Here is a 10,882-nt window from a genome sequence, read left to right as displayed (position 1 = left end):
TGTTTGTTTCTGCTCTTCTCTACAGACATATAAGGCAAATGGTCTTTTTGTAGTCCCAGTTCAATTAAATATTAAAGCTGGCTGTGCACTGGAGCTGTGGCTGTCTCCTTCTCTAAACCCAAGCATGCTTGTTAAAGTAAAATCCAAAATCTTTGCTCATGTCAGAAGAGCCACCTGATATGATATGGGACAGAAGAAAAACCAGAATTCAGGGACTATTTTATTGCCACTCATCTCGTGATCCTTCGGTTTTATTTTGACTCTTTAAAGCTTCTCTTAAGGTTACAAATATTATCTCAAATTTTATAAGATTAATATGTATATATTTCAAACTTTTTGTCATGATATTAATGGTCATATAGAGTACTAATTCTAGAAAAAAGCTTCATCTAGCTTCCTGTGCATGATTTCACATTTGAGTCTCTATCAGGTAGCTAGGAATTCAGTTTTTGTACTCTGAATATACATAACAAATATCGATCCTTTAACCTCTTTGAGATCTGCTGCATATGACATTAAAATGTTTAAGTTTTCTGCAGTGAACCAAGACCAAGCCTAACAGCAATCTTTGAAGTCTCCAAAAGGAGGATGGGGCCCCACACTGATGATTCCACCAGGACTATAATAACACCACTAAGCTGAAATCACCAACTAAAGATCGGCTTTGTACTACAAACTGCTCAGGACAATTTTGAGGTGACTAGCTGAGATGATCCAGCCTCACTAATTACTCTAGCCAGGACTTGAGATAAGCCCTGCACTTTCCCATTATGCACACACCGGACAACAAATTGTATAGCTAACTCTCCCAGGACTTGACAATTAACCCAAATTTTTCTTTTCAGAATCCCCTAAAGATGCCATCTCCCCCAGACAACAGGAAGTAAATTTAAGAACATGATACCCACATTCCCAAGTGGTGGGGTGGGTGGGTTTTGGTCATTCAATGGGTTATGGATATTGTTATCATTTAGGGTGCAACATTACAAGTTGTTATTGGTAATGGACAGGAAAAAAGTTATACAAAGGAGATTAGATTCAGGGTTCTTGTTTTGAAAAGAAAAAAAGAGGATATAAAATAATAGGATAAAGGGTAGATTATTGAATCTACTCTGAAAAGAAAAAAGGGGGAGGGGGATATAGATATAATAGGATAAAAGGGTAGATCTACTTTTAAAAAGCAACTATTTATTTTAACTATTTTACATTGATATGAATCTTTGTTAATACAATTTTAAGATTTTTTGTTAGAACATATTGTACATATGTTTCTAATCTTGTTCAGGCTATTATACCCATACAATTATTTAACAGTGTAATACAAATTTCTAGTCCTTGAAAGTTATTACCAACTATTCAGGGTAATAAGGAAATGCAGGTTAGTAGTTAGTCACCTATTACAATCACAACTGTAGTCACGTTAGGTATGTTTTCAAGGTCAAAGTGAAATATATTTTAGATAGACAGGTCATCTTCAAACACTTCAGACATCTACAGAATGTGGCATTTAAGATGTTTCAAGAACATAGGTTCTTTTTTTCTTTTATGACAATGAGACATGTCTGTTTCTGGCTACACCAATCTGAGAGGACCAAGCAGATGCCATAACAGGCTGCTCAGTCTTCTCTCTGAGATCAGGCCTCAATTTCAGTTTCCTGAGACTGAGCAGGCAGTTTCTAAGGAGGAGCCGTGAACAAAAGACAATCGATCACTGGTGTCCCTGACCACAAGGTCAAGGGAGATGAGACGCACCAAGCCTGGGCCACTGAGCTGGCCCCCATGGTCAATTTGTACAGCTAGCCTCCACAGCAACTCAAGGACAAAGCTAACTTCCTTAGACACTCCCCTTCAGCTATGCTTAAAAGGAGCTCACGTGTCTCTCAGGGTCTTCGCCATCTTGCCTTTGTATGGATGGCAGGCCCCAGCATGCTGGAAGCTTTCTAGAGACGTGAATGATGGTCTTTGTGGGATTTCTCTAGGACCCTAACACAACCTACTTCAGAGAAGATGATAGGCATTGAAGAAACTCCATATGGAGTTTACTTTGTTTGTGGCAAAAGTTATCCACTGGGCAAGAAAATGCCCTTGTCTCAACTACGGACAGTGTACTGTCCAAACTGGAGAAGCAGGACTATCAAACCTTGCCAAGACAAGGTAGGAAGGTCCTTTAGAAAATCCTGCTTCACAGAAAAGTCTGTCAGATATGTTAGGCCTGTAGGCTGAAGATAGATGCTTCAACATTGCAGAGGAACCTTGGGTGACTGTCCAGGCAGCCAGCTGTTTCTGTCATAACTCACAGTTCTTTGGAAGTGACTTGATTGTACTTCCTGCTTACTCAGGTAATATTATTTCCTTCTCAGTTCTCTGATGGAGTTGAAGACTTTATAGTTATCTTTTTCCTTGTTACCAGATTCAGAAAAGAAATTCACTAAAGAGGTGTAAAGTATATAGGGTTGAAAGACATTAAAAGACAATTTTTGTAATGCAAGTTAGAATAGAAAGTGAATTAGGTACAACATTTCAGACTCCAAGATAGGACAGATATGGAACATTTTCTCTGAATGTGTCAATTGTTAATGGACTAGACATTGTTGATGTAATTATTGCCTGTATATATTGTATATAGTTATTGTACTTATTGTATATAGTTTTTCTTATGTTAGTTATAACCTTTTTTTATTTTAGACAAAAAAAGGGAAATGTGATATTTTGTTTGTGCTCTTACAAATAAAGCCTGCCTGGAGATCAGAGTGTGGAGCTAGCCACTAGTTAACCATATTGGCCAGGCCGTGGTGGCACAGGCCTTCAATCCCAGCACTTGGGAATCTCATGCCTTTGATCCCAGTACTTGGGGGGCACAGGCCTTTAATCCCAGCACTAGGGAGGAGGAATCAGGACATGGTAGGGCTGGGAGGAGAGAGGAATATAAGGCCAGCTGGCGGAGACAGGAGCTCGGCCCCTTTTTCAGGCCGAGGAGTTGGTGAGGTGAGAAGTGGCTGTGGCTTGCTCCTTTGTCTCTCTGATCTTTCAGCATGTACCCCAATATCTGGCTCCGGGTTGTTATTAGACCAGTTAGGATTCGTGCCACATCTTGGAAGAAGAGGCACTCACGTGCACTTGCTCCAAACTGCTGCAGCCACAGCACCCAGGCCACACTTCAAAGCTCTCTGCACAGCCAGCTGTGGTAACTCTTCCCTGCATCTTGTCTTGTGAGCTGAAGTGCAAAGAAGTCAGTGAGGACCGTTAATTGAGGCTGTTGTTAGGTGTCTCCCTGGTCATCACGCAAACAGGCCCCAGGTCTGGCCAGTCAGAGGACTCCGCTATGACTACTCTAAAAGCAAACTTGTGAAAAGTTCAGTAGGTCAGGACAGGGTCTTAAAATCCCCCAGTGAGGGGGCTGGGGGCGTGGCTCAGAGGTGGAGTGACAGCTTAGGATCCCGTATTGAGGGGCTGGGGTGCGGCTTATGTGTGAGGCCTGGGTTTCATCCCAGTCGTCCAGGAAAAAAAAAAAAGAAAAAAGGGGTTATCTAACAAAACTGAAGTGACGCAATTGCACCACATGGGGCGCCCAAGCAGAGCTTTCAAGCTTGAAAGGGAGTTTTGGAAATCTGCAAAGAAGACTGTTCAGAGAAAAGTCTAGAAAAGGCTGGAAGGGGTGGCCCAGCCTGCGATTTCCTCCTCTGCCGCGCTGAGTGAGACACTGTTCTCCGTAGCCATCAGGCAGCTCTGTCCTGGTCGCTCCACCGACGTGACCCAGTGAGATTCCCAGCAGCACCTCGGGGCTCAAGGATCCTGCCCACTAGGAGGAGCGTGAGCTAGCCCAGGCTCCCCATGGAGGCTGACACCAACTGCTGGAATTCACTGGCCTTGCTGTTGGGGTGCAAGGCCCCCATCATGGGGTACTTCTTCCCTGGGTGTCCCAAATCCTCATCCCCACAGGAGACATCACGAATCATTTGGTCCCCATCTCACAAGATTCTGGGCTGCCAGGGAATCCCTAACCTAAGACAGGAGGTCAGTGGGTCCCCTGCCACATTTCTCTTTTGCTTTTTGGAGACGGAGTCATGGAGACCAGGCTGTTCTTGAACTGCACGTGTAGCCGAGGATAGCATATGATCCTCCTGCCTCCACCTCCTCAGTGCTGAGATGACAGTCGTGTACCACTGTGCTCAACTTCCCCAGTATTTACTCATTTGTATTTTAAGTTTTGGTGGTGTGGGGCCAGAGCTCAGGGCCTCCACCCTTCCTTCTGAGACACAGTGCAGACTTCCAGCACTCACAGAGCCCTGGGTAGTGGTGCCAAGGGAGTCTCCTGGGTCAGAGTTGGGCACAGGGGAATATCACCATCGACATTATGCACCAGAGCTTTTCGGCAGCTTGGTAAAGCCCTGGGACAGCTCAGGGTTGAGCTCCGATTCCATCCCCAGCAGCCCAAGAAAATAAAAGTAAATAACAGAAAGCCCGGGGAGATGGCTCGGTGGATACAGTGCTTTCTGGGCATGGGCACCTGAAGACACAATGTGCAGCAGGCTGGGCATGGTGACACACTGTTTCAATCCCAGAACGCCAGAGGCAGAGGCAGAGGCAGAGGCAGAGGCAGGAGGATGTCTGTAAGGTGGAGGCCAGCCTGTCTACAGAGCTAGTTCCGGGACAGCCAGGGCCACACAGAGACCCTGTCTCGAGGAACAAAAAGAAAAAAGAAAAAGCAGGGGGCTGGCGTGGTGGTCCACAGCGGTGTCCTGAGCGAGAAGGAAGATACGAACAGTTAGCATAAAAATGTTATATTTATCATGCCGATGTCACCGCACAGGTCCACTCTGAAGTCCCAAGGCTGCTCACCTGTGCAATGGAGGTCAGGTCCAGCCTCTAGCAGGGTCAGGATCTTGGAGATGCCCTGGCTGCTGTGCAGATCACGGCGGCCTCTCTCTAGGTCTCTGCTTACAGACTGTCCGTGGGCATCCTGGGGTCTGGTCATTAGTGCAGCCTTGGTCATCAGGCGTGGTGGGGCTCCTGACAAGGCATCCTTCACTGCGCTCGGCACAAGCGGACAACGCCTGCACTCAGGAGGCTGAGGACTACGCTGGGACTTGAAGATCACCTTCAGCTGCCCAGGAGGCCTGCCTGCGTCAAAGCACGATCCCAGCCGTCGGTTTTCACATTCCTGCGGCCGCCTGGCTTAGCCGGCCGGCGGGCGTCCCAGCCTCGCGCGCTTCACACGCACTAACCGGCTTCGCCCACGGTGTGGCGCCGCACCTGACCCGGGGGCCCGCGTCTGCGCAGGCGCCATTTCCCAGCATACACCTGAAGCGGGCGCGAGGCGCGCCGCGGCCTTTTGCGTCTCTCCGTCGACGCACTTTACGGCCGCCCCCTCAATCCCACGGTGGGAATACGGCGCGCTCGGCCGGCGCGCTCCGCAGGCCCCACCCTACTCCACGCCAATTGGGTGAGAGCCCCTGGGCTCCTCTCTGATTGGCCGGAGTCTCTGTCAGTCCCTTTCAGGCTGGTGGCGCGCGGCGGGCCGCCGACGGGAGCGCGGGCGGCTGTGCAGCGGCGGAAGTGTCTCCCTGGGAAGATGGTGAGGGCCGCGGGGCGGGGCGGCGCGGCGCGGCGCGTGCTCAGCGACTTCGGGCTGCTGAGAGGTGGGGGAAACTGAGGCCGGAGGCCCCCGGGGCCTCTCCAGGGTCGCAGCCCGCCGCTGTTGCGGCTCTGTCTCTGGATGGGCACGTTTTTGCGGCCGGAAGAGGGACTATGATCGCTTCCGGGATTTGTCACCGTCATTGATGGGAATGCTGTACTTCCGGGAAGTGGGCGGGGCTCAGGTCTCATGGGCTCCTTTGGCCGAATTTGTCTCTAACGGCGTCTGGCCGTAGCTGCCCACTGTTTTTGCTGCACATCCAGCACAGAGTGCTGTTTCTTCTTGGGACACACAGCATGTCCTGCTCAGGAGGAAGGAAGTGCTTTCCCCAGGCTGCGGCCTCCCCAGCCCGGACCCCTGGGACGGCATGGTGGCGAAGGAGGGCGGGTCTCGTAGTTGCGTGCTCTATCGAGCGGCGCGTTGACCCGAGTTGGCAGAGCCAGACATAATCCATCTCCTCAGTTCTTGATGGTAGGATGTCCGATTGTGTTTGTTGGCTCTTAAAACTGGACATCGTGTAGCCCAGGCTAGCCTCAAACTCGTGATCCGCCATCCTCTGTCTCTGGTGTGTGGGGAGGACACGTGTACACCTCCACACCCGTCTCAGGATGGGAGGCAGGGTCTGACATAGCCCAGGCTGGCCCTGAACTACCGATCCTGCCTTCAGAGTACAGCGCTATGCCTGGATTGTGTGGTGTGGGATCCCCGGGGCCCCCAAGACTCAGTCCGTTCCTACCACGCGGCATCCGCCCAGCCCCTGAGCCCTGGCCTTCCTGGAGGAGTTGCCCAGGGCGTCCAGAGCAGGAGACCCACCCCCTGCAATCACACAGAGACACTCCCAGATCTCTGCGGTCAGTCTGGGACAGGAGTGTCCCAGCTGAGCGTTCCTGAACTCAGAGCCCTCGGCTTTGGGCCTCCACCCATCTCATCTACACACTGAACCCCAGAGTCTGGAGGATGGCCAAGAAGGAATTTCCTTTCCTGAAACAGACTCCTTTGGTGGGAGGTGCTGGGACTGGAGCCCAGAGGCAGTGGCTGTGACACCTGCAGGTGCTTTGTGTGGAGGGAGCTACATCGCACCCTCCCAAAGCCAGTGGCTCTCCCGGGCACCGTGTCCACCCTGGCCCACCTGGCTGGTGCCCATCCTGTAACCCAGGCCTTCCCATCCATAGCACTAACTCATGACTTCTCCACGAACCCCACTTGGTCCTTTCCTGTCTCACGATGGGTTTGGACTGTCCCCCGACATGGTCACTGAGGGCCACCACAGCCTTTCAGGGTTGTGTCCCCAGAGCACACTTTCCTTACCTGTGGGGCTAGACAGGATGCACCTGTGCTGGGTGCCCCCGCTGGCAGTGTCCCCACCCCTGTGTGTACAGCAAGTGTTTACTGCCCCTCTCTGCCACAGCAGAGCCCACACCCACACTGATCTCCTGTCTAGCCGGGGAGACTGGTGCTAATTACCCTGTAATTACAGAGCGGCCTCTGCTGTGGTGGGTGGAAACAGGGTGGCCATTAGGGTCTGGCCAGAGAGGGCCATGCTCAGCAGCATTGGGCAAGGAAAGTCTGGGGAAGGGCACCCTGGGCGGTGGCTGGGCCCTGGCGGGAGGGACAAAAGTTCAGCAGGATGGCCTGGCAGCAGCTCCCTGCCTGGGCTGGGCCCCAGCAGCTCCAGGGAGCTGTGCACGGGTGACTGTTGTGTTTGTTCCCTTATTGAGACAGGGTCTCATGTATCCCAGGCTACTTATCATAGGCTGCCATGCTGCGGCTCTTATTTATTTATTTGAGGATCAGCCTGGACACCCTTGTCACTGACCACCAAGGCCGTCTGCCCAGCACCCATTGGCACAAGCTGATCCTCCACCTCCTGTCCTTCCAGGAAGCCTCTACCGGAAGTGTGCTCTAGCTTACTTCTGCCACCAGGCTCCCCAGTCTTCTGAGGAAGGGCCATGGGCTGCAGGGTCCCAGTCCTCTCATAACCCAAAGTCACCATACTGGACCTGGTGGCTTCTGAGGAGTCTGGGTCCCTTGTTTTGTTTTGTGTTTTGATTCGTTGGGTTTTTTGTTTTGTTTTGATGAGACCTCACTGTATAACCCTGGCTGGCCTGGAACTCACAGAGATCCACCTGCCTCTGCCTCTGAGTGCTGGGATTAAACATGTGCGCCCCCACACCCAGCTATGTTTTGGTTTTTGTAGTAGTTTTGGAGACAGGTCTCATGTAGCTCAGGCTGACCTCAAGCTGTGTTGAAGACCCCCCAACCTCAGCCTCCTTGGTGCTGGGGTGAGAAGTGTGCAGCATCACACCGAGTTTGTGTTGGTGTTTGTGGGTCTGGAAGGTGTGTTACCAGCTGCTCTGTCACCATGTCCTGGACCAGCCCTCAGCCCTTCCACCCATGCCCCAGGCGATGCCCCAAGCCACCCCGTCTAGAGGCACAGCAACAGGGCGTGCTTTGTGTTTCCAGGGATTCCTTCCCCACTGGATTTGGAACCTTTGGCCTCATCCCCAAAACCATGGAACCGGAAATCCCAGGCACTGTGTAGCCTTGGGGTTCAGAAGGCTGTGGCCCGCCTAGGCTGTATAACAAGACGCCATCAGGAGAGCAAGCAGATAAATAGCCTACAAGGTTGCTACCTCTAGACATGGAGGGCCACGCCCCGGCCTGTGCCTGTGGTTCTGGGTGGCAGGAGTTATGGAGAAAGGGCCAGCATGGTCCAGGCAAGTGTGGGTGGCTGTCACCTGCAGGAGGGACAGTGTGAGGTCGCCCGTGCCTGGGTCACATGTGCAGCGGGTAGTCTTGCCTGCAGTCACACCTGCGTCCGGGACTCACGGTGATGTTTGCCTTCCAGCTCCCCTTGTCACTGCTGAAGACAGCGCAGAATCACCCCATGGTAAGGACGGCCGCTCCGGGCCACCTCTTTTCACGTGTCCACACCCCAGTCCTTTGCAGTTCATGTTGGACGGGCTAGAGATGGCTCAGGGGGTAAAGGTGCTTGCGGCCGAGTGTGAGGACCTGAGTTCGATCCTCAGGACCCACATGGTGATGGCAGGAGAGAGCTGACTCCCCTGAAGCTGGCCTCTGCCCTCCACACTCACACCCTCCCTGAACACAGACCAATCCAACAGTAAGAGTAAAAGGCCCAAAATCTGAGCACCTGACATAACTCTGGTCCCATCCCCAGCGTCACCACACAGAAGACCAGCACAGTGACTCCTTGTCATCCCAGCTGCCTGGGAGGCTGCAGCAGGAGGGTTGCTATGAGTTGAAGGCCAGCATGGGCAACTTGTAAGACTCAGTTTTTTTAAAAGGAGCAGGAGTGTGACCGAGTGGCAAGAGGTGGCCTAGAATGCTTCAGGCCTCGGTGCTGTCCCCAGCACCACAGGAATGCCGCCTCTGACGTGTAGTGTGTTTCTGGACTTACACAGCCAGACTTCAACCTCTGCCTCATTCCAGAAGTAAACTTCATTTCCCTCAGCACTCGTCCCCAGTTCTTCCCCTGGCCTCTGTCTGTCTGTCCACAGTGTCTGCCTTTCCATCTTAAGGGCATTTCTGAGTGAGGAACATGTGGTCTGTGTGTGTCGCTTAACAGTTTTGAGGTTCGTCCACTTTTCTTGGCTGTGTGATATTCCTCGTGTAGATGACCGGGCTGGGCTTGCCCATTGTCTCTTCACTATCCTCCTGCCTCAGCCTCCAGAGTCCTGGGATGACAGGTGTGTGCCACCATGCCCAGCTAGTGTGGAGTTGTGATTTGTCTGTTCATGCGCTGTGTAGGGAACCTAGGGCTGTGCCCGCTCCTCACAGCCGAGCCCTAAAGCTTCTGTTGAGTTGCACGAAAGGCGTAGTTTGAGGAAGAGAAGCCAGGTGTGTCTGGGCGTGTGGGGCGGGACCTGACCACACAGCTGCTCTCCTGCAGCTGGTGGAGCTGAAGAATGGGGAGACCTACAATGGGCACCTGGTGAGCTGCGACAACTGGATGAACATCAACCTCCGAGAGGTGATCTGCACGTCCAGGGACGGCGACAAGTTCTGGCGGATGCCCGAGTGCTACATCCGTGGCAGCACCATCAAGTACCTGCGTATCCCTGATGAGATCATCGACATGGTGCGGGAGGAGGCCGCCAAGGGCCGAGGGCGAGGGGGACCGCAACAGCAGAAGCAGCAGAAAGGCCGAGGCATGGGTGGTGCTGGCCGAGGTAGGTTCCCGATGGGGTCAGGGGGGACACCCGGGAACCCCCTCTGCACCCTGTGCAGTCTCCATGGCAGTGTGGGCCCCTGTGGGCAGACGAGGACATGGGGGTCCGGTGCAGCCTGGGCTCTTCCCGCAGACCAGTCCTCCACCTGCCATTTGTGGCCCCTGCACAGGGAAGCTGGTGTCTCAGCCACAACCTCTTCTCTCCCTGCAGGTGTGTTTGGTGGCCGGGGCCGGGGTGGCATCCCGGGTGCGGGCCGTGGTCAGCCCGAGAAGAAACCAGGACGGCAAGCGGGCAAGCAGTGAATAGGCACAGACCAAGCAGAGCCCAGGACGGTGGGCTAGCCTCTGGGCGCCTTTGCGTGAAGCCCCTGGCTCCCACTGGCTCAGTTTCTGGAAGGTTCCAAGTCAGAGGCACCTCTGAAGCCCTGGATGTTCTTTGAAGGGCCGGCTTTTTCCAGGCTTGTTTTGAGTTTCATGTTGGAGCCATAGGTCAGCACGTGTCGGGCTGGCCTGTCCCTCCCCAGTGGACCCCTTATCTCTTGTTATGAAAATAAAGGCGAGCATCACAGACAGAGCCAGCCCTTCCCTCCACCGTCGCCCAACCCAGATCACCTCCCTAAGCCCTGGCCAGCTCATCCTCAGATGCAGCAGTTCCACAGTGTCTCCGTCTCCTGGTCCCCTAGCAGAGGTGAGAGTCGAGCGGACCCCGTACTGAGAAGGCAGTAGCAGGAATGGGAGTTCCGGGCCAGCCTGGGCTACATGACACTCGAAAAAGCCAGGTCTATGATGCAGCACTGTGGAGGCGGAGGCAGGCCATGGGGGGTCAGGGCAGGTCGTTTCCCCAGGGCAGGCGGCCAGGACACAGTGTGGGCTGAACTTTTCTCCTTACACTTATTTTTCTGTGTGTGGCTGTTCGTGTGTATGTACCATATGCATGCCTGGTGCCCACGAAGACCAGATGCTATTAGACCCCCAGGAAATGGAGTTACAGCCAGGGGGTGCCGGGGCTGGAACCCAGGGCTTCAAGAACACTTGCTCGGGAGGCAGAGCCAGGT

At 53.1% G+C, this 10,882-nt stretch overlaps 1 protein-coding gene across 2 annotated transcripts; it reads left to right on the top strand.

Annotated features, from left to right (window-relative positions):
* Positions 1 to 5,286: 5,286 nt before the first annotated feature.
* On the top strand, positions 5,287 to 10,399 carry Lsm4 (LSM4 homolog, U6 small nuclear RNA and mRNA degradation associated). 2 transcript variants are annotated; one of them, XM_059244761.1, is made up of 4 exons: positions 5,287 to 5,575; positions 8,484 to 8,525; positions 9,549 to 9,828; positions 10,039 to 10,399. In XM_059244761.1, the coding sequence occupies exons 1-4, from the start codon at positions 5,573 to 5,575 to the stop codon at positions 10,128 to 10,130; spliced, it is 417 nt and encodes a 138-aa protein (XP_059100744.1). In that variant the 5' UTR covers positions 5,287 to 5,572; the 3' UTR covers positions 10,131 to 10,399. The 2 variants fall into 2 exon arrangements, with proteins under 2 accessions (XP_059100744.1, XP_059100745.1); XM_059244762.1 differs by lacking the exon at positions 5,287 to 5,575 and adding an exon at positions 7,389 to 8,260.
* The last annotated feature ends 483 nt before the right edge of the window (positions 10,400 to 10,882 follow it).

Source organism: Peromyscus eremicus, chromosome 17 (assembly GCF_949786415.1).
Source record: "Peromyscus eremicus chromosome 17, PerEre_H2_v1, whole genome shotgun sequence".
NCBI classification, from domain to species: Eukaryota; Metazoa; Chordata; class Mammalia; order Rodentia; family Cricetidae; genus Peromyscus; species Peromyscus eremicus.
Note: the sequence above shows the minus strand (reverse complement) of the source record. Positions and strands in the feature narration are given on the sequence as shown.

What these genes read in the sequence shown, in the direction of transcription:
- Lsm4 (XM_059244761.1), top strand. An exon ending in CAGCGCAGAATCACCCCATG is followed by an intron (nt 8,526 to 9,548) that starts GTAAGGACGGCC and finishes GCTCTCCTGCAG; the next exon opens with CTGGTGGAGCTGAAGAATGG. An exon ending in CATGGGTGGTGCTGGCCGAG is followed by an intron (nt 9,829 to 10,038) that starts GTAGGTTCCCGA and finishes CTCTCCCTGCAG; the next exon opens with GTGTGTTTGGTGGCCGGGGC.